Here is a 26,379-nt window from a genome sequence, read left to right as displayed (position 1 = left end):
GGGGATTGAGACTGGGAAGGAGAAATGGAAAGAAACAATTTGGATTTACATATTTGTCCTCACAGGCCCTCTCAGGACAGCCACAGGAGGTAGCTGACAAGCTACATGGACAGCAGAACCCTCTAAAAAAGAAAAGTTCCAATTAGCCCAAAGAAATGAAAGCCTGTTCCCAGAGACCCAATTAAATCAGAACCAATAATGCTAGCTCTGGTTCCTGCCATTCTGCTCAGGATGTAATGAGAAAAATGAGAGTGCCCCAGCCAGCAAGTGTGGTGTGGCAGCCCTCTGAAAACCAGAGAAATCACCCACCATGCACTGCTGCGAGCATGCCAGATAGCTGCTGCACCTGTGCCTTTAATAACTCAGCCTGGTGCCTTGGTCCCCACTTAGATCCAGACAAATGGCAAAGATAGTGACCCATCCCAACCAATGGCACAAAGAGGAGGACTGTGGGACCAGGCTGGGATGGTTTTAAAACTGTCAACGTTGATTCATCACTGGATCTGGGATCTGGCACTCTCTCTCCTCTGTTTCCACACCATCCATCATGGGTACCAGGACCAAGAAATCCAATAAAGACACAAAGGTGCAGCTCCCTACTCTCAGCAGGCCTCAGAAAGGCTGTGTGAGTGTTCTGGCCCAGGCAATTAGCTGAGTCCAAAGGATTGCAGAGCTGATGGTACTAACAAGCCTGTGCTTGGCACTTCACCCACAGGTGTCTGGAAAGCAAGGTAAGAGGGGAAGTAAACTGGCATAGGCTGGTCTGGTGTTCAGGCAGGGTGGGGGTGACATCAGAGAGGGAAGCGGGCAGGAGGCTCACAATAGAGAATAAGTTGCTAATGCAGCCTCCAAGCCCCAAAGGACTAAGGGCAACCTTGGGGGTTCATTAAGGTTAAGGTGGTCATTTCTGAGGTCCATATAGGAAGGCTTCCTTGTAAAAGAATCAGGACCTTTGAAGGTTCCAAGCAAAATTTAATAAGGGAAAGCAGTCTTCTCTTCCCCTACCCTGGATTCCCCCCACGTTCAGCTTCCATGCACTTAGACAATGCATAAGCTGTGGGGCCTCCAGATCCTTCTATTCACTCCCAGAGCAGACTGAGCCTGCAGCCAGTTCAGCACATTTATTGCCACATGTTGAATATGGGTTTTCTAGGGTTAGTGCTAGTGATGGCTAATATGAGCACATAGTATCCTGACACTCTCAAACTGCAAAGTTTGCATCACTCTGTGTCATTTAGAAGCAAAAGTTAATACAATACATGATACAGCCCCACTCCCATTCCAATAGTTTCATCTCCTTCCAGGGCCTGGCAATGAGCCCCTAGAGAAAGACAGCCAAGCCAGAGGGCTTTGAGTTAATGAGCTACATGGGTTCAGTACCAAGTTGAGTGCTGTGGGAGCTGGACTGAAATGAACTAAAATATTTTCCAAATTCAGTCACTTCTCAATTACCCTTGAGTGAATTGTCCATGGCAATCCAAATTCCAAAGTCTCCAGCCACAGAGCTTAGGGCTGGATGCAGGATATAGGGGTGTGTGTGGGTGTGTGGGGGTGTGTGTGTGTGTGAGAGAGAGAGAGAGAGGGACAGAGAGAGAGAGGAGAGAGAGATATAAATTCAACACTTCAACACTAAATATTATGCACTGGTTATTAAGTTATTTTCCACAGTTTGAAATTCTCCCCATCTCTTCCTCTCACCATGAATAATAAATATGGACAATCTGGTTGGACATGATTGGAAAATCATCAGGCCTAGCACTAGGAATAGGAGTCCTCAGAGCTTTATAATAAGCCATTAGACTCTTTTCTGTTCCTGTATGACCCAGAATTATTAGTGGAGAAACCTTGCAGATCTGGCCCTGCCATAAGTGGGCAGGAAGCAGAGGCTCCAGAGCTTACCCTTGCATGCCACGCTGTTCTCAGGCTCATAGCCAGGCTTGCAGGTGCATCGCCCAATGGGCACCATCCATTCCCCATCCCCGTTGCAGTAGAGTTTGATGGGCACGTCCACTTCCTCTGCGTTGGGGATGCATGTGCCCCGAGCAATCACCAGAGATGTGCTCTCTGCCCCCGTCATGGTCTCTGGAAACACTGCAAAATTTTGCACAATGCTGGGACACTTTTTGAAGAAGACACGGACAGAAAGAAGAGACATACAGGCTCCATAATCCTGAAAAGCGAGGTAAAAACCATTCCGAGTAAGAGGCCCAAAGCTCCTGACTTCTGTGTTTACCTTCATCAGCCTTCCCCCAAAGTCCACCTGGGAGAAGCTCTCATCTGCAGCAATGGTGTCTACTTTGAGGTAGGGGGCCTCAGACCAGAAGGCCGACTTCTTGGTGGCAATGACAGAGTCAGTCTCATAGTAATACAAGTTGAAGGTCTCCTTGCAGGATCCTGGGACATTAGGGAGGCTGCTGCAGTCTCTCACAGTGAAGCGCATCTCTGTGTAGATGCGATGGGCCCCCCGTCGGTTGATGAAGGTGGTGAGCAGCCAATTGTTCTGGTTGGGCTCGAAGACATTGCACACCTGGTAGGTGCGGATGGTGTTCAGGTTTTCATCATAGCCACTGACTTCTTCCCACTGTACATAGCAGGCCACAGGTACACACATGCAAAAACACAAAATAGAGAGTGAGAATACAAAAATAGGCATAGCAGAGGAGAATCCTGGGGCTAAGGGGCCTTAAGAGCTCACCAGTTCAGCACATTGACTTGAGAAATGAAGACATCTAAGCGCAACTTGATTTTAAAAATCTTATAAGAAAACTTCATATTTCTTTGCAGCCCATCCCAAAATATAACACACTTCATCCAAGAAAGCTGTCCCTTGCCTAACCCATAATGCTCATTCTGTGACTGGCTTATTACATCCATGGGGACAACATGCAGCTTTCAGCCCATGTGGTGGCAGGGACTTTCTTCCTCACTTCCACAGTCCCTGCTCTGAAAGCCAATCTGTGGATTAGAGGTCCAATTACTTGACACCCACACTTTGGAAATCCCCATCTTTGAACCTAATTTCTTTATTGTGGTGAAATTCCTTTATGTCTCTGTAAAGCACATGAATTTAAAGCTTTTCAGGGTTTCTCAACAAACTTAGATTCTCATAAACTTTTTTTCAATAACATCTATCTCTGAAAGACTGATATGGTTTGGATGTTTCTCCCCTCCAAATCTCATGTGAAATGTGATTCCCAGTGTTGGAGGTGGGGCCTGGTGGGAGGTGATTTGATCATGGAGGCAGATCCCTCATGAATGGTTTAGCACCATCCCTTTGGTGATGAGTGACCTCTGGCTGTTTAAAAGAATCTGGGAGCTCCCCCTTCTCTCTCTCTTGCTTCATCTCTCACCATGTGACATGCTGGCTCCCCTGGCCTGCCATGAGTGGAAGCTTCCTGAGGCCCTCAGCAGAAGTAGATGCTGGCACTATGTTTCATGTTCAGTCTGCAGAACTATGAACAAGTTAAACCTCTTTTCTTTATAAATTACTCAGCTCAGGTGTTTCTTTACAGCAATGCAAGAGTGGACTAACACAAAGACCTAGACTATAAAACTGGTAAAAGTGAAGGCTGCTAAGAAGAACCCCTAATGTAGCAAATGAAGCTCTATTGTGTGCAAATTTCAAGGAAGGCTATGATGGAGGAAAATGTTGGAGAGTGTTACTTTAGTGAATAATGAAACTTTCTTAAGGGAAAGACAATCATGATTCACATTAGAAAAGTGAGCTCCCATTTATAACAGCCTTGTAGATTGGAATAAAAGAGAACAACAACACATGTGTTAAGTGATGTCTTTCACTATTCCCAACAACTTTCAGAACTAGGTATTATTATCCCCAATTTACAGATGAAAAGACATCATGCAACTCACCCATACTTATATGGCTAAAAGAAATTACAAGAGAAGCTAGTAGAAAATACTTTGAATGGTCAAATAAAATCACCTAAGAACTTCTAGAAGATTACTTCAATAACAGGCAGTGAGGGTTGGAGGGGAGTCGGGAGGGGTCTTTAAAGGCATGGCTCCCTTAACTGAGCTCTCTAGGGCAGGGGTCAAAGAAGAGTTGCTGGATCGTTCCTTCTTCCTTGTGCTTGGAGAAAAGGAGTTAAGGAGGAAGCTGCCCACATCTGGTAGCTCTCCAGATCCTGGTCTCAAGAACTGAGAATATTTCCAGGAATAAATTTAAACTTATATTCTGTTTGCCTAGAATAAAAAAAAATAGAGAAAAGAAATTAAACTTTCTAAAGTGAAAATGAATTAGGATCCTTGACTATTTAGCAGTGGTGATCAAGGTAACCAAATCATACCAGTATCTTTGAATACTGTGCTAATTGCTTATTATTTACAGTGGTGGACTTTAAATATATAGACTAGAATTCTTCATTAACGGAGCTAAAAGCCAATTATGTGTGCATGGAAAATACACTGCAATTGCTCCTTGAAAAGAGTAAAGCCCCCTGTGGATAGCAGGTGGATAGAAGCAAGGCTGTCCTCTAAACTTGTGTGAAGGAAACCAAAAAACAGGCATAGTGTGGAGAGGTGGGGAAATGGGCACATTCAGAGCTGGCCCTGCATGCTCAGGTCTGTAAAGTGACCTCATTCATGGTCACTCTCGCTGTCTGGGCCTCTGCCACCAAGGCACCTAAACTGCAGTCAATCCAGGGTCCTCCTGGCCCCCAGTCTCTCCCAGGACTCCTAGAGTGCCAGTTCCCTCACCAACTTGAAGTCCTGCCAGTCCCTCACCAACAGATCAGCTCCTGCCAGTATCCTTGCAGCAGTTCTGGGACACACAGGCCATCATGATTCGCTACCCTGGATAGTCTCAGTTCCAGGCCAAATATCACCCAGCACTCTACCTTTCACTTGACCTCCAATCACACCATTCATAACCCACCAGCATCTCCCCCCACTCCACTCCACCTTCTGCAATGCCAAGAACTAACATCCCCAAACTCACAAATCTGTTTCCCAGTTCCAAGCCTGTTCTTATGCTGTGCTTTCTACCTAGGATGACTTTTTGTTCTTCTTTACCTGGGTTACTCCAGCTCTGGAAAATTCCCTGGCTGAATTAGATAGCATATTATAGCATATTAGTACATCCTCCACACAACAGGTAAGAACCTGTGCACACTGACCCTGGTGCACCTACCTCCCCCAGGAGTCAGTGAGACCTGAGGGGGCTGCAGGGCACCCCTGGAGTGGTGCATCCACAGTCCACATAGCTCCTTCACAGCCTGCCTTGTGCCCAGCACATGGACCTCCCTGTGCCCAGGTCCCACCATGTGGCCAACCTGGAAGAGAGATCTCACCTTTGTGGCCTGCATGGAGTATAAATTCACACTGTCGAGGCTCACCTGGACTTTGCTTAATTTGTTATTGATTCTCTAGATGTAAAAGAACCACTTTTTCTGTCTTCTTGAACACTGTGTTTTGTTCTATCAAATGTGTTTATTAAAGTTATGCTCTGCTTGCCTATTTTTTTTCAGCCAGGGAGAAGTCACTGACAATGTTTCAGATCAAATTTTTAGACCTCCCTCTCTTTCCATGGCTGTTATAAAACAACATTTTCTCAGTTGACCCTACATGACTTTTGAGGAAAGGAATTTTTTCTTTTTTTCTTTTTTTTTTTTTTAACTCTTCTGTAATTGTTGAAACACAACAGGTCTCATGACCCATTATTCCCGTTGGGTCTCAGTACACACATGGGGCCCCTCTGTCAATGTGAAGCATGTGGCCCCATTTAGAGTGGGGGTCTGGTCACAGCCAGAGTTCTTGACCCACCCAAGATTAACGGAGCTCTGCTGTGGGAGTAGGATGGAAGCCCATCCTATGGGCTTCACCTTACCACTGAGACAGTCACCACCAGGAGGTATTTAAATAAGCAAAATGAGGCCAGGTACAGTGGCTTATGCCTACAATTCTAGCACTTTGGAAGGGTGAGGTGGGAGGATGGCTTGAGCTCAGGACTCAAGGCCAGCAACACAGAGAGACCCCCATCTCTACAAAAATAAAAATGAAAAAATTAACCAATATTGGTGGCTTGTGCTTGTAGAACCAGCTATTCAGGAGGCTGAAGTGAGAGGATCGCTTGAGCCCAGGAGGTCAAGGCTGCAGTAAGCCATGCTCGCACCACTGTACGCCAGACTGGGTGACCGAGCAAGACTTTGTCTCAAAAAAAGAAATAAAATAAAACAAGCAGCATGAGGATTTCTACTCTCATGGAGCTGGGATATTGAGAAAATGTATCTTAGAAAATGACACTGATTGGTATTATATGACCCAGCAGAAGTAATTGTTTCAAACATTAACCTCTCTGGGCCTCAGTTTTCTTATCTGTAAAATGAGAAATCATACTGGATGACCCCGAGTTGTAAAATTCTACAGATCTGAATGGTTCCATGATAGCTCCTAAGGGAGTGATCAAAGCAAATTAGAGGAAATTCAGCTGCATATTCAAAGGGAAAGAGTAGAAAGAAATTGAGAGAAAGGAAGATAACTCCCTGTTGTTGGGAAAAGGCCATCATAGGGCTTCCCATTAATTTCTTTGCCTCTTTCATTCCTCTTCTGTCAACGAAAGCTCTGCAGGGGTTGAAGAAATAAGTGATCAGAGTGGGCTTCAGGAGGTACACATACTTTCCACAGCAAGTGGTAATTAGAACTGGGGGCGTCAAAGAAAGAGGAGATTTTGGTTAATGGGGATAAGGGTAGAATGCCATTCCCAACAGAGAGAGACAAACATCATTCGTTTACAACATTTGGAATCAGTCTCATTGCTTTATATTTATACCTCATTCATTCATCAATGAAAAAAATGTCTACTGAATGTTAGGTTTGTGCCAGGCATCCCATTAGCCACTGGGGATATAACAATAAGAAGCTTATAATCTAGTGAGAGAAACAGAAATTAGAAAATGGTTATTAAAATAACCAATAATTACATTTGTGTTAACTGCTGTGAAGGAAAATTACAGGAAGCCATGCAAGGGGGTGCAACGGATATACAGAAGATTGTCAGGAAAGACCCTCTGTATGAGTCCATTTTGTGTTGCTATAAAGGAATACCTGAAGCTGGGTAATTTATAACGAAAAGAGGTTTATCTGGCTTATAGTTCTGCAGCCTGTACAAGAAACATGGCACCATGATCTACTTCTGGTGAGGCCTCAGAAAGTTTCCAATCATGGAAGAAGGTAAAGGAGAAGCAGGCGTGTCACATGGTGAGAGAGGCAGCAAGAGAGATGCCAGGTTCTTTTAAACCACCAGCTCCTGTGTGAACTAATAGAGTGAGACTCACTCATTACCATAAGGAGGGCATCAAGCCATTCATGAGGGATCCCCTACCATGATCCAAACACCTCCTGCTAGGCGACACCTCCAACATTGGAGATCATGCTTTAATATGAGATTGGGAGGGAACAAACATCCAAGCAACATTACCCTCCAAGCTGAGAGGGACAGGTAGATAGAAGTTAGCCAGGACAAGTGTGCACCTTCTGGGAGCAAAGTAGGAGCAGAGCCTCCGGGCCCAGCAAAGGCAGGCACAAAGGCCTCATGGTAGGAAAAGTGGCCTGGTGCCATTGAGGAATGAAGGCTGTGTGACAGACAGCCATAAGAAGTTGGGGGTGGCAGGAACAGGACTGACAGGAAGATGAATGCAGTTGAGAATTTTGAGTTTCATCCTGAGTGTAACTAGAAGTTGCTGCTGAGTTAGGGAGAAAAAACACAGGCGATCAGAGCTGAGCTTTTAAAAGCTCTCTCTGATGCACTATAGAGACTGGTTTGAAGGGCAGTCTGAGTGTATGGGCAGGACAACTGGAGGTCATTGTGGGTATCCAGGCAAGAGACGGTAGGTTGGAACACACCAGCAAAAACTGGAAAGATGCTTTAGGGGAGAATCCCTAGACCTTCACTGAGCCACAGACTCAAGGGGCCATGTGTCCCCTGAACACTCAGGCATCAGTCCTGCCTCGCCATCCAGGCTTTGGGCTTCCCAGATCCTTAGGAATGATGATTCCTCACCTCTTCCCTCTCTCTTTACTTAAAAAAAGGGGGAATTTTACCAGTCTTGCATGTACTACACTGTAGACGCCCAATTTCCTATTCAGGGCCAAATTTCTTTTACCCAAAGCCTGTGCTGGTTCTAGTTCCGGTAATGTATTCGCACTGCCTGCCCCAAAGTCAATTTCCTAAAGATCTCCATTCAATGGCTGCTTCTTAGCCTCCACTTCTAGGCATCTGACATATTGCTTCTTGTATTCCTTCCTGTAATTATCTCCTCCCATTAAAACAACAGCAAAACACCATGATTTGCTTATCAGATTTGCAAAAAATTTAAAAGATAAAATGTCAAGTCTTGGTAAGAAAGTGGGAAAAAGGGCACTGACCAAGCCTATTGATGAAAGTATAAACTGGTGAAATCTTTTAGAAATCAGTTCAGCAGCTTCTCTCAGTACTTCAAGTGTGGGCCAGAACTGAAATCAATATGAAGAAGGTAAATCATTTTAAAAATTGTAGTGATAATTAGGTGTCTATCTGGGGGAAAAAAAAAAACATAACTTTTGTTCCATACTTATACCTTACTCCAGAATAAATTTCTGGTGAATCCAAGATTTAAACATTAAAAATGAAACTACAAAGATACTAAAAGAAACCATGGAGAAAATTTTTGTATACTAATTGTGATATGAAACTCAGAAGCCATAAACAAACATATTGATAAATTCATCTCCATACAATTTTAAAAACTGGCATGACAGAAATAGCCATAAGCAAATTTAAAAGTGGGGGGGAAAGAAAACCTGATAGAAAAAAAAATTATTTGTCACTTATCACAGATAGAGTGTTAATATCCCCTAATATATAAAGAGAATCCATATGTCAATAACAAGATAGAAAATTGTGCAAAGGGTATCAACAACCTGTTCATTAAAAAATACACAAATATAGCTCTTAAATATTTGAAAAGATGCTGAATCTCACTCTTCATAAAGTGTGAGTTGTTAATTAGCCACATTATGATACTTTTCGGGGGATGTCAAAGAACAAAAATGTGATAGCACACTGTGTTGGAGGGGACATGGAAGATAAGAATTCTGACACACAATGGAAGAGTAGCAAATTTGTACAACTTCTATGGAAATTTTGGTTTTATTTATAAAAATTATGACTACATATACCCTCTGACCCAGCAATTCCACTTTAAGGATAATTTATCAGATAAACTTTTATCTACATGAAATTAGGTACACACAAAGTTATCAACTGCAGCCACCGCCACCTCCAGAACTTTATTCACATCCAGAAAACCTACAGGTGGACCACTAGCCTTTGGACAATACAGCAGCCTTCCCAGAATTTGCTGAGTAAGACCTGTGGGAGCATAGTCCTAGTGGAAAGAGAAACCGTTAATTGAACTTGAACTTCTCACCAACCAGTGGTATAGGGGACTCAGAAGAATCCGAAATAATTAGACTAAAAGAAAATAAGGTATAGGACATTTCTCGTACATCTTTATATGAGGAGTAAGCTTTATACTTGCCTCATGCTAATCTGACTGCTGTCCTCCTTTCTTGAACTGGACTCAGCTGGACTCTTCAATATGTCACCTAAGACCCTTTGCTGTCAAGTGGTGAGTGCATAAACAAAATCTGATGTGCCCATACAATGGAACACTATTCCAAAATAAAAAGGAATGAAGTACTAGTGTGTACGGCAACATGATGAACCTCTAAAACATTATGTTAAGTGAAGAAAACTGTATGTCTCAAAAGACCACATACTGTGTGATTATATACACATGAAATGTTCAGAAGAGGCAAATCTACAGACAGAGAGGTAGGTTAGCATTTGCCTGGGGCCAGAGAGGGAAATGGGGAGTGACTACAAACTGGCATAAAGAATATTTTTAGAAGTGATAAAAAATGTTCTAAAACGAGATCGTGGTGATGGGTTACAAATTCTATATGTTTACAAAAAAATTACTGAATTGATTAAAATTTTAATACACTTAAAGTGAGTGAATTTATTGCAGGTAAATAATACCTTAATATGGCTTTAAAATAAAACCCCTCTGTTATTTGGTCCAACCCTCACCTCAATATCCCAACAATGCTGGCACGGTCTCCATTATCCACACGTAGCTTGTTAATGGTGACTTCATGCCCCTGCTCATTCTATCCTCTGTACCTTGGATGACCCTCTTATCCCTTTATCCCTGTATCCCAAGTGCCAATCATTCATTCAATCAAACGTGTATGAATGATGCCTAAGTTGAGGCAAAGGTGGCATCTAGAGGGGCTAGGTGGCCAAGGAAGCATCCCTATGACTGATAATGAGGGCCTGGGGAGTATCGGGGTGTGGTCCAAAGACAGTATCAGAATCTTGGGCTCAGAACCCCATTTCAGGACCACTAGATTTTCCAACCTGGAGGTCAGTTGGGTAGTCAAAAGGCCAAAAGTGCTCCCCAAGTTCAACACACCCATGTCATCACCACAATGTGCCATTTGTTCCAGAACAATCCATATCGCCCCATCTGGCCTGTCTCTTGCATTCTCATGACCAATGCACTAGGGCTGGCATTACCTCACGGCCTGGACAGAACATGGAGACAACAGACAGGGCAAGAGATGTCAAGGGCCCAAAACAGGGCCATATCTTCTCATAGCTGGACAACAGAGCCCATACCCATTTCTGCCCCTCGATGTTGTTGCTGACGTTCTGACTGACCCTGATGTCCTTCTTTTACCTCACCCACATCCCATCTGAACTAAGCCAGAGAAAGGCAGATGTGGCTTGGAAGCCATTCTAGACCATGTTGGTCATGATGTTTTATTGACAAATGGGCAAAGTGAGGCCCAGAGACATTCAATACCAGGACCAAAGTCAGGTGGTGGATACATGGCAGGGCTGGATTCTCTTTGCAGCTCCTTCCTTCAAGGTGGCTACGGTCTTATTTCCTCCATAATTCTTTCCCTGGCTTAGATTTATCTACCATTTTTCTGAATGCATAAAGTATGATTGAGTTTATTCCACACAATTTAGCATTTGATAATATACTGTTTTGAAATATTATTTAATTGCTTCATGTGTGTGACTTTGGTTTCTGCTACCAGGCTCTGAGCTCCTTGAGGACAGGAAATTAAATTTTGACTTATTTATTAGTTCATTTCAACAAGAAAAATAATTCCATGCATTTAGCTTCACAACACTGGAATTATGGAACACTATTTTATTCAGTAACATCTGGGACCACCAGTGAAATCCACTTCATTTTCATCTCACTTTTTATCCTAGGTGATCTCATCCACATACGAGGCTTCAACCACCACGGAGTGCATCACCAACTTGACCTCTCCCCAGCACCCCAGACTTGTATATTCTGCTGCCTGCTGGATGCCTCCTGATAAATACCTGGGATGCACCACCTTGACCTTTGCAGCCCTGACACAGTCTCACCTCCATCTGAGAATGACACCTTGATCACCCAGTACCAGATGCCTAGGAAGCAATCTAGACTCTGCCCTCTCCATTTTGTTTTGTTTTGCTCCTCATCATAGGAGGTTAACCCTCAAATTCGTCTCCTATCTCCTTCATAGCTCTTCTATTCAGTCTCCCCTTCTGTTTCATCATTAAACTCTCTTTACTCTCCAAGTAACTCTTCCAGTCATTCTCCTTAATTCCCTTGCTCATGTGAGTTTTCTAAAATACAAATCCATCTCCCACATGAACCCAATCCTACAGGTTGGGACTGTGTTGGGTATCGCTCCATATTCCCAGTGCCAAGCCCTCAAAATATCCTGGAAGACTGAGGCAATGAGCAGGGCCCTGGCCTGTTCTTTAACTTCTCTCCCTTCTTTACTGCAGGTGCCACCAGGCTAACCTGTCTTTGTGAAAGGAAGAAACAAATCAACCTTGCACAACCAACAGATTATTAACAGCCTTTGAAAGAGCACTATTATTGACACAAATGGGCCACCTGTCCTTGAGATAAGCATAATAAAGGAAACAATGACATCCATTAGAAAGTACTTGTTCGGGCTTTCAGACCATGACTTTGATGTATGAGTAAGACACTTTCAGGTCTCTCCAAGATCTAGGTTTGTTAGGCTTGCTTATTGGAAGTCAAAGCTTGCAGATCTATTGCTAGAGTGCCTATTGACATTTGGACAGTGCATATTGACTATTTGCAGTCTGTCTGATTGTGTGTGTGTGTGCACATGCATGTGCATGTGTGTCTGTGTGCATATGTAAAGCATGCTATCAAAACTCATTTATCTGTATAAACTGTTCCCCTTTTAAAATCATTGTCAGGGGCTCTACCCATTGGTCTATCTACACTACCTTCCAGAACAACCTTCAGAAACTCTGACACATTCTTTATGCCCCAAGAGTGGATTTGAATTTCAGAAACAGGCAAAGGTCATTTGGAACCAAATCTGATTAATGAGATGGATAAGCAAATTAAGAAGTAATATTACTGGTCAAAATGAAGAGCCACTATAAAATGAAGGTGAGAGATTGGAGCTGATTCCACTCTGTGCCTCTGAAGACAGTTCCAAGCATAAAATTCTGGAAAGATTTTTGATTACTGGCCCCTCCCTGGACTGCTGCAATGTCCCCCACCCCACACAGGCTCACCCCTCTAAGATGCCCTATGACTATCATGATGTTGCGTCATTATAACCTCTACTAATAAACCAATTCTACAGGGCCTGGCTGGAAAGGGGCACTTCCTCGGGACACCTTTATTTAAGACAGGAATAGAAATAATTGAAATAGGCTTTTTGGCCTCTGTTGGCCTAATAAGATCCCAGCTATTCTGATTTGTTTCAAACCCAACTCATTTATCTCATTTATTTAATAAAGAGTCAAACATCTACTACAGCAGCCCCAAGCAACATTTTAGGAGTTGGTGAAACAGGAGTAAATAAGAGAAAAAGTCCCTGCCCCCATGGACCTTATATTCCAATAGAGTTAACCAAAGGATGAACAAACAAATGAATAATATAAAGTCAGGTAGCATTAACAACTACAAAGAAGCAGGAAAGGAAATAGAGTGACAGCTGGCAGTGGGGTAATCAGGGAAGATCTCCCTTTGAGCTGAGATCTGAATGAAACACAGGAGCTAGCCTGGAGGGTACACGAGGGAGGAGCATTCCAGGCACAGAGGACAACCAGAACAAGTTTCCCAGGGCAAGAAGGTGCCTGGCCCACTGCTGAGAAAGCCAGGATGCCAGCATGGCTACAGAAGATTAAACAGCAAGAGAAACACTGAAAGAGATGAAGCTGTAGAGGTTGCCAGGGCAGGCAGACCCCACCTCTGCCAGTTACAGCTCTGTGATCACAGACAACTTTCTGAGCTTCAGTTTCCTCACCTGCAAAATACTATTTACTTTTCAGGGTAATACGAAGACTGAAAGATCATGGATGCGGAAGGAGCTCATCTAGTGCTGTGCCTGCACATAACTACCATTCACTGAGTACCAATTATTGCCATTATTATTATGATGATCATCATCATGATTATGTTAACCTCAGGATCCACCTCTAGCTGAGTCACCAGGGTGTGGAAATCATCTACATCCTATATAAATAATCCTACCCTTTGGTCAGCAGAATGCAGGAACTAAAATGCTAAACTCCCTCTCCTTACAGTCACAGAGAAACAACTAGCAGTCCCCTTCCCTTTCCCTCTGGGAATCTCCAGGGCTTCCTCTGAGCTGTTTCATCAGAGCCTCTCTTCTCTCAAGCCAGCAATCTCAGGACCACTGTCAGTCACCAGCTCAGACCACAAGGAGACAAAACTGGACACATCTTACAGGCTCTGGTCCCATTCAGCAGTCTGTTTTTGGGTACAAACTGCTGTTAGGGAAAGCTGCTGTTTTGCAAACAGTTGCTGCCACCGTGCCCTGTGGGACCATAATGGAGCTTTCTGGGCATTGCCCAATCTGGGGAGATGTCTGCCCCTCTGAACAAGAAGTCCCCTGGAGCCCAGGCAGCACACAACTTCACAGAGCCCACAGGAGACCAAAGATTCTTCAGGGCAGCAGATGCTCAGGGCTGGGCTGGAGCCACCACTACCAAACCTTCCCCACCAATCAGCCTGGACCCCAAGGACAAAGCTCCTGTGTAGACAGTAGACTAAGCCTGAAAGAGCTTGGATATTAGACAAGCTAGAGGGCTAATTAAAATGTAAAATGTGGTCCGTGGGGCATAAATTCCTACAAGCCCAGAGGGATCTACCATTTAGTACACCAACCAACCAAGGCAGGGATTTACTCAAAGGCTCCCCTGAGGGCTGCAAGCACCAGCTTACCTTCCAATATGCTTGATTTACCTCCCAGACGTGCTGGGCTGAGAGGACAGGAATTCCCCTCCCCCATCCCCCATTCATTACCATGGCCTGATGTGGTATTCCATTGAGAAAGGTGACCGGCTCAGGGTTGGGGACTCTTTTGAAAGCCCAGTGCCTTGGAAGGGCTTCCATGTTGTAGCAGTACAAAGCAATGAAATCCCTAAACTGTGAACTCACAGCAAAGATGCCCTCCTGGAAATGCATCACAGCAAGGGGATGGGGGTGAGGGACATAACTGGAACATCACAAACATATACATATTGTTTCCCAATGCAATATTTAAGAGCAGAGCTCCACAGAATCTTGGATGGTAGAGAAATGCAGACAATATTGCAACAAGGTCAAGGAGGAGGAAATGTCCCCAAGCAGAGTATATTCAGATTGCTAGGAAGGAGGTTTTTGTGATGATCAAAAAAGGGATGGGGGTTTAAAAACAGCACTGCTCTAACCTTGCCCAACCCAGAATCATGGGGATCCCCATCTTAGCTGGGGGTAAGTTCACAGGATCTGGAGTCCACCAGACCCAGCTGCGTGACCATGGGCAAGTCTTTAAATTACTCTGAGCCTCGACTTCCTCCTCTGCAATACAGGGATAGTACCTAATAGTACCTATCTCATAAGGCAATTGTGAGGATCAAATGTGACTTAAGCTTGCAAAGTAATTAAACCCCAGTGAGAGCCCCTTGTGAGCCAGTTATCATGAATATCTGCCCTCTGGGGACACACACTTAGCCTCTCTCTGAGTGCACATCAGTTATTTTTTTCTTGGAAGTCCTCTCTCCCTCCGTGATGTGTATGATCTAAGACTCTTCTGTCTGTCCATCAGCACCTGTGCATCTATCACTGATATATGTGCGCGTGTGTGTACGTGTGTGCAAGTGCAAGTGCAGGCAGCTGAGGTGTTGGCCGTGGCCCTCCCTTGGGTATGCATACCATCGGAAAGCTGTGTGAGCGCTGGTCAGCTCTGTCCACTGCTTAAAGACCCTGTGACTATAGAACCACACTACTAGAGGGCAAGGTCAGCAGGGCACGAGGTCTGAAGGGTGCACACCCCTTTACATTCTGGCATATTTCACACCCAGGTTTCTACCAGCATGCTAGGGAAAATACTGCAGGCTTGGGTCTGGGCAGGGGCTCCCTATCTATAGGCCCCTGGGCCACTGTAACCTCCAGCAGGCAGCAGTATTGCGTCCCAGGCCCTGCCTGGAGTGGGGTCCTCAGCCATTATGACAGCTGCTGCTGCTGTTGACACTGCAACAGTGACAAATTCATCCTTCTGACAAGATCCCTTTAAATAATTCACAGGGAGCTAGGGATTAAGACACTGTTTCTCTCTGTCTCTGTTGAGATTTAAAACACCTCCAGCTGGGGTATTTAAAGAGAGTATAATGGGCTGCCCCTCCTGGGTCTCTCCTCCCCCTTTCCTCCTTTCCCATTTCCCCAACTCATCACCCACCCCACCAGCCAGCCCTATAACAAGGAGGTCCAGAAAACAAGAAAGGAAAAAAAAAAAAAAGGAGGGAACCAGTGCTTGGCTGGTCACTATGGCAACGGCGGCAGGGTATTCAGCTGCCATTATTGCAGTGCCTCACACATGTGATTATCTTAAGCTGTCGATTGAAAGTGGTTCTCACTGCTGCCCAACACGGCCTTGTAGAACAAGGCAGGGGTGGGAGCTGGAGGCCCCAGGCCCCAGCTGCTTAATACTGCTATGCCCAGGCCTGGACTCCATTGATAGAGGAGCAGAGAGTCACCCCTGGGAGAGACTGATGGCATTTCCCTTCAGCTTGGAGGGATTTCTGCTCAGAACGTATAGCAGAGGCCAGCCTCAAGCTGGCCCATCATGCCGGGTTACAGGCTAAGGAAATGGGCTCCTCATTCCATGAGCTCGGGAAGTTTTGACTGAGCATGAGCCATGCTGGCTGGGGCCAGCCAAAGCTGCCTTGGAGACAAGAGAGCCAGCCATGGGAGAAGGAAGGGGCGGGGCCTCTGGCAGGAGCTCTTGGCTTCATTCCCATTCTCAGGATGGAGGCAATTCCCAGTCTCTGGGTGAAAAAAAGCCACATCTGGCCTCAAGAGAGGACACCCCCACCACATCCTGTGTGTTCTCCCAATTGGGTGGGAATGTGGCCACCATGTGTGATCCACTTACGGGGACTGCTTTTTCCTGGGACTTTAGATGCTGAAGCTTGGCCCTAAGAAGCCTGCAGAGAACTCTGCCTCCATTGAGAAAAAGTATTCCACTCCTTTGCCTCCTGGACTTGGTTTCCCAGGTGCAAGAATATTCTTCAAATGACACAACCCCTGGTTAACCCCAATAGACACATTCTGATTTTTCCAATGTGTCCTTTAAAATTCAGCTCCCATATTAAGCCTCTCATGACAGCTATGCTCAGGCCACCAATGCACACAGTGGGGCCACCATTACTTTCATCTGGGACCAGGACTGTTCCAAATGGCAGAGATCAGTCTGGCCTTCCCTGCATTTGCATCCCACAGTCAGCCCTGTGAAGATATGGCCAACCATACACAGGTGCCCATCACTTGAGGCACCACTCACCTGGGTCACCCCTGCCTTGTTACATAATGAACTGCTTGCACCTAAATGCAAACATGGACCATTACCATTTGCCGCATTGGTTTAAAGGCAAAGCTCTTGATCAGCAAATAAGTCAGAATCTTGACTCCTACATTTGTCATGTAGGCTGTCCTTCGCGACACTGGGAAATGTATTGGACATGCCTATCTCCACTAGAAAGAGCAACAAGTGGGACAGCATGCATGCAGATGAGGATGTGCCACAATGGGACCCCAGCCCCATTCTATTGGCAGAGCAGCGTCTCAAATGGTGGAGGGGTGCGTTCAGCCCCACTGGCACTGAGGACAATGGATGAGACAAAGATCATCTCTGGAGCCCCTCACAGCTCTCCCTTCCCTTCCCAGCAATTCTCACTTCCTGAACACTTGTCAGGACCTAGGGGGTGGGAGGGAATCCTCTTGGGCTCCTCTATCACTGCCTGGACCCGGACATACACATGGACCACCTGTATCCTCTTGAGGATCCCTGGCCAGGGCTCACCTGCTCCAGGTTCCTCTTGGACTTGCTGCTGTTTGGTCCCCCAACCCCACACTTCCCCAAACCACCTCCTCTACCTCCCCCCATAGAGCTTACTTTAAAAAATGATTTATCAGGTGCTTATCACATGCACAACTCACTGGTTTGCTACTTTAAAGAGCTACACTTTTTCTTTTTGAACATTTGCCCCTCCTCATTCCCACTCCTCCCCACCGCAGCTCCATTCTCTGGTTTCTCAACAGTCTGTGAGTCTGAGTTCGTCTCCTCACACTCCTTGAGGGGCAAAGATACAAAAGTGAGCTTTGTGGTCAGACAAGCCTAGGGTCAGTCTCAGAGGCACCCCCACCCAGTCCTGGAACTTTGGATAATGGCTCTTTGGAAACAGAACTTTGGAAATGGGAGAGATGCCACCTTCCTTCCTTGCAGTGTCCCGGTGAGAAGTGAGGTCATACAAGTAAAGCTTGATGCCTGGCACACCGTTGGTATATAATTAATGGTGACGATTAGTGTAATAGTTATCATTATTAATAATAACACTGATATTAATAACAGGGTGTGCTCTCTGACATTGTTCATGTGAGAATCACAACCTACCATGCTGATCTTGTGTCTCCAGGGGCCCTCCTTCATCACTTCCCACCCTCATCCCATGCAAGTTAGGTCTTTCGAACAAGAGTCCGTTGTTACCACTAGTACTAGTCAGGGTAGGTGGTACTGCACTGAGCCTTACAGTTTACAAACAAAGGTAAACACAATGTAATCCCAATCACTCTATAGATAAGATCTTATATTACCCATGTTATAAAGGCAGCATATGGACTTAAAGAGGTTGAAGAACTTAACAGAAAATGCAAATAAGTCCAGGACATCAGATCCCAAATCCTGGACATGATCCTTCATACTACTGAAAGTATAGTGGGATTTTGGCCAACTTATTCTAACGCTTTTGCACATAACTGGAAGTAAGGCCAAAGCCAACATCCCAAGGCTGCCCTGTTCCTGCAGAGGCTATAAGTTCCTCCTTCCGGGAACCAGGCTCATCTTCTGACAACCCTGATCCTCCCTTCTTCACCTGTTTTCCTCCTGTTCGTCTTATCCTCACTCTCCTTCTAATGCTTTGTCTTTCCCAATAATACGTTTCTTTCCTTCACCAAGGTCACCAGTGGGAGTGCTGTGAGTTCAGGCTGTCAGGGCAATGCTGACCCTCCTCAGTTCCAACCCAGTGCCTGCGTCAGGAGCCCTGTGTCCTCTCCTGCCCTGGAGAGCCACTTGTCCTTCAATTTGATAAGTGCTGTCATCAAAGGGTCAGTCCTCAGGCTCACATGCTAGTTGCATAAAGGTTTCCAAGATTGGGACAAAGGGCGTAGTGGGGCAACTGTCCTCTTGGGGAAGGTTTTAGAGAAGTGGAAAGACACCTGTCTGGACCAACAAGGGTTAAGCATTCCTCCAAGAGGGGGAAGGTGGGCTTGGGTAACCTCTGGAATTCCCTCCCAGAGTCTGTGGACAGAAATGTCTCTGCTGTGTTGATGAATGAGTCTATGAGCCATTTCCAAGAGCAAGAAAATAAATCTGCCAGACAGTAAGGTTCTGGTGAACCACCACAACTCCCAAAGTTGTTTAATACAGCAAGCTAGAGAAGCTTCTGTCTCTCTCTCTCTCTCTCTCTCTTTCCCCGCCCCGTCCACTCCCCTCCCCCCACCCATACCGCACACACACAAAGTCATATCCAATATATTTCTGCAATCAGTGTAATGATCGACATTCTACTCTACAACACGGGTCATCTGTGGCATCCTATTCACCTTTCTGTTAAATGCATACACATGTCCACAAAAACAGTCTCATAGGAAAGCCCCATGAGGGCAACCACAAGCGATGAAGCCAGGCAGAATAGTGGCCTCACTGTTCATCTGGCCCAATTCTCCTCCCCTGGGGATCCATTGAGGTAGGTCCACCCATGCACGGCCCTGGAGTCTCTTCCCAGAGCAGCATCTGAATCTCGTGGCCGCCGCCTTCCGTCTCCTGGAGGAGGACCTGCTTCCTGGCTCTCACTCGAGCCCCTCAAGCCTTTGTCTATCACTGTCTCTGTCAGGCAGGTGATTTTAAACTTCCATTCCTAAAAGATGCATATTATATAAAAAATGTTTTAAGTGCCTCGGGTGTTTTGTTCCTCATTGCTTCATAGAAGTGACATTAATAGCCAGGGAAGAGCTCTGCTGAGTGCAATTATGGAGGATGTTTCAGGTATGAAAGCTGTTTTGAGCCTGCTAATGTTTCCTAATTACAGGCCTTTTGGTAGAGAGAGAAAAAGATAAAGAGTGGGTGGGAGGCCTAGGGTGGGGAGCTCTGACTTATCTCAGTGGTTTACCTGAAGAGGGAATAGGAGGGGAGGGAATGAGGGAGGGAACAGGGAGGTCAGAGGCCCAACAGCAGGGGAGGCTGGGCCTCTCTGTTGAGAAAGTGGTACTAATTCCCAGGGAACAGCTCAGAGAAAGAATACCACCCATGTATCTTACTGTGAGAAGAAAAAAAAAAAAAAAAACCTTTTGCAAACTGACTGAGCCTAAATTTAAGGAGGCTCAGTCTGGGAGTTCCTTCTGGAACTCAGCCTCTGAAGATACCACGGTGGGTAGCATTTCATTGGGAAAGACAGTGGAGCATAATTGTTGGCAGGAGAGCCAGTCTCCAGGAAGTTAAAGGTCAGCATTGGCACTTTTTCACCATGAGACCTTAGGCAATTTACAAGCTGCTCCGTGCTTTAGTTTCCTCATCTGTAAAATGGGGCTATTGTGAGGATTAATGTGTGCCTGGCTATAAGGCACTTAGGGTCTGTCATACAGTGATAGATTTTTTTTTTCTTCCTACCTAGTCCATCTTTGTGTTACCTATATCCTGATTCCCTCTGTTACTCTCTCCTGCCTTTCTCCCTGGCCTTCCAGTAGGCTCTCCACAACACAGGAATGGACACAGGACCTCAGTGTCAATTTCCTCCCCAGGGGATGGTCCAGAGTGAGCATGAGAAGGATTCACGCCAAGCCAGCCAGGCCCACTCAGAGCTAATTCCAGTGCTTTTGCTGGGGGACCCAGGACGGGATGTCTGCTCTTCTCCAGGGCATACAGATGAAAGAGGCTATAAGGGCTAGAGCTACTGCAGGCAGACATCTTATGACCAAGAAGAACTCCAGTATGGAACTTACACTGTGGGAGTAGAGAGAGGAGAAAAAAGGATGGGAAGACAGAGAGAAAAGAGATAAAACAAGAGGGTGGGGAGGAGGGATCAATTGATGACCACCCAAACTTGAAGCCACATCAGCCCCTGGACCATTCAGTTTCATGAGCCAACCTATCCTTCGAGACTGGGTTTTGCTTTTCTGTCACTGGCCATCAAAAAGCCCTGACAGATACTAAAGCATAGAATGAGAATAGCTTCCAGCAATCAGCGCTCAGGTCCAAAGCTCCCAGGTCCCCATTCAGTGGTGCCTGTCTGAGAAATCATGGCCAGCCCCACTACCTTCTTTTGACCTTCTGCCTCTGGCATGTCCTGAAATTCAAACGTGGTGAACTTCCATTCACAAAACCATTTTGCCCAGAGCTAAATTTCTCTTGGATTTTTCTAATCTAGCTTGGGCTTTTCTGTCTTAATAAGCATGATTGAATCATTAAAGGAAGAAGAGAGAAAATTCAGCCCTCCAGAGGGTTAGTGATGTGCTAACATTTCCTAAGTGTTTACCAAGGAAAACTTTTTACTGATATTGTTTCATATATGACAGAGTTATCATCCTTACCCCATTGAGCAGAAGTGAAACCTGAGACCGAAGGAGTCTAAATAACAGGCCCAAGATCACACAGGCAGGGAGTGCAGACCCAGAAAAATAGCCAGTTTATTTGATGCCAGGACCTGAGGCCTTAACTGCTTCTCCATAAAGGTCTTACCCATCAGACCAGATAAATTGTAATTGATTTTGCTTGGCCTTGGAATGGATGAGGTGTTATTAGAGTGGGTTTCTCTTCAGAGTGTGCTTTCCTGAGTCACTTGAGGTGGGCAGCTGGTGGGGGATCTGACAGGGACTGAGGAGACAGCCAGGGACGGCCAAATGGCCTAGACAGCGCACACATAAACAACCAAGCAGCAGCTGTGCATTCGGCCTGCGCACCGGTACTCATGGGCATGCATTTCGTATCAGGAGTTAATTACCAAACACGGACATTCAAATACATGTTGTTCCCTTCACAGTAGCCTGCTCTGAAGCTCTCCATTCAGTCTAATAATCCTCCCATTATTGAAAGTGTTTCCAGAACTCTAGAACTGCTTACAGAAGCACAGGGTGAGATCAGCTAATTTAACTTCATACATATATACAAACACACACACACACACACACACACACACACAAGCATATGTACACAGACACACATATATACACATATATATATACATTCATACACATATATACAGATACACATATATACACACTATATACACATGTATATGTATACATACATGCAGACACATAGCACATATATACATATATACAAACATATATAGACACATATATACAGACATATAGACACATGTATACATATACACACAAATATATATACACACATATATACATGCACACACACATACTTACATTTCTACAGATATATATATGTACACACACACACACGGAGCACACATGAGCCCAGCTCACTCATCCTGAAGGTTCACGAGGCTTGGCTTTGGACTTCCTTCCTGTTTTTCCTCTATCACATCCCCCTTCCTATGGTGAAGATCTGCCAGTGTTACAGTAGTCAACAGAGCACGTCATGGGCCCTGAAGGTGGTTCCACAGCACAGCACAGAAGGAGGTGGAGACTGGAAGCCCTCACGGCACTTTTTTGAAAGTAAGAACTCAGGTAGATGTTTACACATAAGCCACACATCTCACCAACACAGAAACTTACACACACAGAGGCCAATGGTGGCCCAGGTACAAATGGCCAGTGAGCCCTGGCCAACCACTTCAAAAGTAAAAGAACTCTGGACTGAGATTTCCAGCAAGCAAGTTAAATAAGCCTGTTGATCAGAGGGACTAGGTTTACCTTTCTAATCCATCACAGCCGGGGACTGAAAGCAACGGGGACTTTCTTCTGCCTGTCCTGGTCCCCTTTATCATGCTTATCTCAGGAGAAGTGGCTCCATGTGCATCACTAATTATGCTCTTGAAAAAGATATTGACCACCAATTGGGTGTTACGAGGCCTACAACAAACATGTTACAGTGTATTTGGGTTACAGTACACCTAAATTGAGTGTCTCCTAAGTTTAGGGGTCTGGGTTGGAGATACAGACAAGTATCAAGAATGATCATTATTCATTTATTCAGTCAGTCAACAAAACATTAATCTGATCCTGTCCTATGGCAGGCTGCTGCTGGGCACCAGGGACACAGAGAGGGAGCTGACTCATTCTCTGACCAGTGCAAAAGACTGACACATCAACAGATATTTAACTTATAGAGTGAAGGACAGTATGTTAGAGGTTGGTACCAAGACCCCCAGGCTTAAATAAATGGGGGACCCACCCCAGCCATGGTGGGAGGAGCATCCAGGAGCGTCCCAGAGGGGCTGAGAACAAAGCTGACACCTGAGAGATAGAGTGTCGGGGAGAAGGAACAGAGTAGGGAGGCCAGGGAGCATCTAGGAACTGCAGCAGAACTGGAGGTGCAACCAGAAAGACTGCTGTTTACAGAGCACTACCCATGGCTGGGCACGGCACTGACTGTTTATCCACGGGACCTCTCTGAACTCCCCACTGCCTAGAGGTCCAGAAATGTAAAGGTTAGGGAATCTTTCAGGGCAGGGCTAGAAGCCATCCCAAAAAGGGTCACCAGGGGTTGTGGTGACAGTCCCTGGGATAGCTCGTTAGTGGGAGCTCAGCCTCTCCCTGGCATTTGTTACTTTGTAAATGTGTTTGTTACCTTTTTCCTCTGTTCACCAGGTAGCCCCTGATTTAGATTAAACCTAAAGGCCTTCAATGAAAGGCAGGGTGCTGCAATAGATTATAAAGCAGCAATTTTAATCTGGGAACACTTTCTGGTTTTGCCATGTAATATTGCTTTCCAACAATAAAACTGGGAATGATCTGTGGGCTTTGTGTAGGTGAGTGGTCCAACCCCTTCTTATATCTAGTAGTTCTCAAGTACAGCAGCAAAGGCACACACAAAGCCCCATAAAAGGAAGAGTCCCTTGGCCTCTCTCTGGGTCTGGGAAGCCTGCCACACAGGCTATGCACTGTGGATGGGGCCCATTGCAATGCCAGCTGGGCCCCTGGCAGCATTGTGTGACTCCTCTGGATGAGGCAAACCCAGTTCCTTTGAGGCCTCCAGAACAATGCCACCCACCATCTCCACCTTAAGCATCCACACGTGGTGTCCTGACTGCAGAGAAACAATCTGAGGACATTCCCTCCTGTTTGGGCTGACAGTCCATCTCCCTCCCCAATCTTCTCCACACTAGGTCTCAGAAAAAGGTGAACTCCTGCTCTCCCAAGCCTCCTGGCTTCTCAAACACCTGAGCTCCTCAGTGCCATGAAGTTCATCCTCCTCTGCTCCAGCAGCTCACACGGTGATCCACTCAGAGCCTCTTCATCACCCGGAAGAGCTCTGTGTGTCTTAAATCTGATGTCAAGGTGCCAGGTCTTCCTCCAGTCCCAGCCATGCCATCACATCTGTTCTTTAGCCTCATTGATACCTACATCTGGGGCCCCTGGGCTGGTCACACCAGTCCTCCTGGCCTCACTCTCCTTCCTGTGGGATAGATGTCATGAAATAAGGTGTCAGCGTCCTCAGTCCCTGGCCCCTTCAGTCCCGCCATTTTTTCCTGTGCAACCAGAACTCTGGATGATCCCACTGCCACAGCTCTTCCAGGCAGTCAGGCAGCTGAAGGAGGCCTGTAGATCAGGATCCTCATGCGTGCACAGTTGTCAGCCACAATCCAGCTCTTACTCCTGGCCATATTCCTCCAAAACACGACCAGCCTCTCTGCAGCTCTCAGTAGCAGTTCCTTTTGTGCCCTCTCAACACCTGCTACCCAGACTCCACATGCCTCACCCTCCAAACCTCACTTCCAACCCAGAGAGAAGATACGAAGCTGAGAGGAATTTTCTATTCCATGGCTCTGTCATGTCAAAACTGAGCACTCTCAGCTCTCCGTAGGCGCCTTTATCTGTGTCTTACTATTTCAACAGGAAAAGAGCCGTTTCCCTGGGAAAGGCAAATGCGCCCACAGCCCCTTGTTCCCTCCATCTACCAAGCTCTGTCCTCCCTCCCCTTACCAATTGCTGTCTCTACTGCCCCACCTCCTACGGACTCTTCACCTCTCTGCTTTCTGGCTTCCCGCCCTGGGCCCCTCTGAAACCATCTGTATACTTAACCTCAGGGTTTCTGGCAGCTAAACCCAGTGGAAATGTTTAACACCCAGAGGCATTTGCCACTTTTGTGCCCTCCTCCCTGACACACTCTTCTCCTGGCTTCTAAAACTGGACCTCCCCTTGGTTTTCTCCTGCTCCCAGCCCACTCTTTCCCAGTCTCCATGTCAGGTTCTATTTGGCACTTCAGTGCAGGTTATCCATCCAAAGCTCTCAACTCTTTCCCCTGTGGACACTCCCCTGGGAGACTGCAGCCACGCCCCAGGCTCCCATCTCACTGACATGTGGCCGCCTTCTGATTCCATTGCCCCAGAGTCAAATGCTGACGGCACACCTTCCCGTGGGTGCCTCAGAGACGCTTCAAGCTTGACAGGTCCCAGATTGACTCATCCTCTTCCCACCCAAGCATACTCCTCCTCCTGTGTCCTCTGACTTCAAGGATGGCACCATCATCCACCCACTTGCTCAAGTCAGAAACTTTCAACAGTGAAACATTGAGTTAGGTAGTGAACTAGGTGTAAGCTGCCAATGATGAACAAATGCACAGAGTCCTGGCCACCCTGGAGGTTATAATATGGCTGAAGGGGGGCTAGAAGTGAATCAAATTCTAACACAGAGAGATGTAAACTTTGGGACTGTGTATTGTGCTATCGGTAAAGCTCCCTGGCACTGAGAAGACCTGTGATGGGGACTCTAACATGACTGGGATGCAGAGAGCATGTCCCTGAGGATGGACACGAGCAGAGATCTGAAGATGATAAAAGGAGAAGTCAAGAATCACTTCTGGCTTCTGGCCTTTATAAATGTGCTAAGATTTGGATAGAGAATGCACATGTGTGGGTGGGGAAAGGAAAAGGGGGTGAGATCTGCTTGGGCCACGTTGAGACTGATATGCCCATGAGCATCCAGTGAAAGAAGTGAGACTGATATGCCCATGAGCATCCAGTGAAAGAAGTGGCAGTTAGACATGTGAGTCTGAGCCAGATACTGGTGTGTTCACAGAATTGGAGGGTACTGTCCCGGAAGAGTACGGAGGAAACAGACAAGCAGGCCTGGGATGGAAGCATAGTCCTTGAGTCCTCCTTTTCCACCCAGACCAAGGGCCACGTTGACCCTCCCCCGGTTGCTGTAAACTAGACAAACTCAGAAGCTACTTGGGGCACCAGGAGAAGAATGACCTGGCTGTGTGTTGCCTCACAATGAGTGCTGGGGAAAGGCAGCTGAGCATGCTGGTAGCAAGTGGGGAGGGCAAACAGGGAGAGCCCAGGCAGCTGCTGTCTCTAAAGGGCATGCCTTGCCTTTGAATGTTTCCCTCAAGGAGAATCTTCCTTGGGGAAGGATATCAGAAGTATAAAGAAAACAGGTGTTGTGTATAAAAACCAAGGGAAAAATTAACCATAAATCATGTCAGGGCCTTGTAAAAACACACAAGCCTTCAAACAATAACATAATTTGTAAAAGACGGCAAGTTCCTAATATCCAGGTGATATGGAAGAACTGCTGCCTCATCAGCTTTACATAAAGTCCCAAGTAAAAGTGGGAA

At 46.0% G+C, this 26,379-nt stretch overlaps 1 protein-coding gene across 1 annotated transcript in view; it reads right to left on the bottom strand.

The window, feature by feature from the left end:
• Positions 1–26,379, bottom strand: part of EPHB1 (EPH receptor B1) — a 443,952-nt gene that overhangs the window by 285,717 nt on the left and 131,856 nt on the right. The window contains exon 3 of the mRNA XM_012000023.1: positions 1,900–2,581. Coding sequence (XP_011855413.1) covers positions 1,900–2,581 — 682 coding nt within the window. The remainder of the gene's footprint in view (positions 1–1,899; positions 2,582–26,379) is intronic.

Source organism: Mandrillus leucophaeus, unplaced genomic scaffold (assembly GCF_000951045.1).
Source record: "Mandrillus leucophaeus isolate KB7577 unplaced genomic scaffold, Mleu.le_1.0 Scaffold612, whole genome shotgun sequence".
Classification (NCBI taxonomy): Eukaryota; Metazoa; Chordata; class Mammalia; order Primates; family Cercopithecidae; genus Mandrillus; species Mandrillus leucophaeus.
Note: the sequence above shows the minus strand (reverse complement) of the source record. Positions and strands in the feature narration are given on the sequence as shown.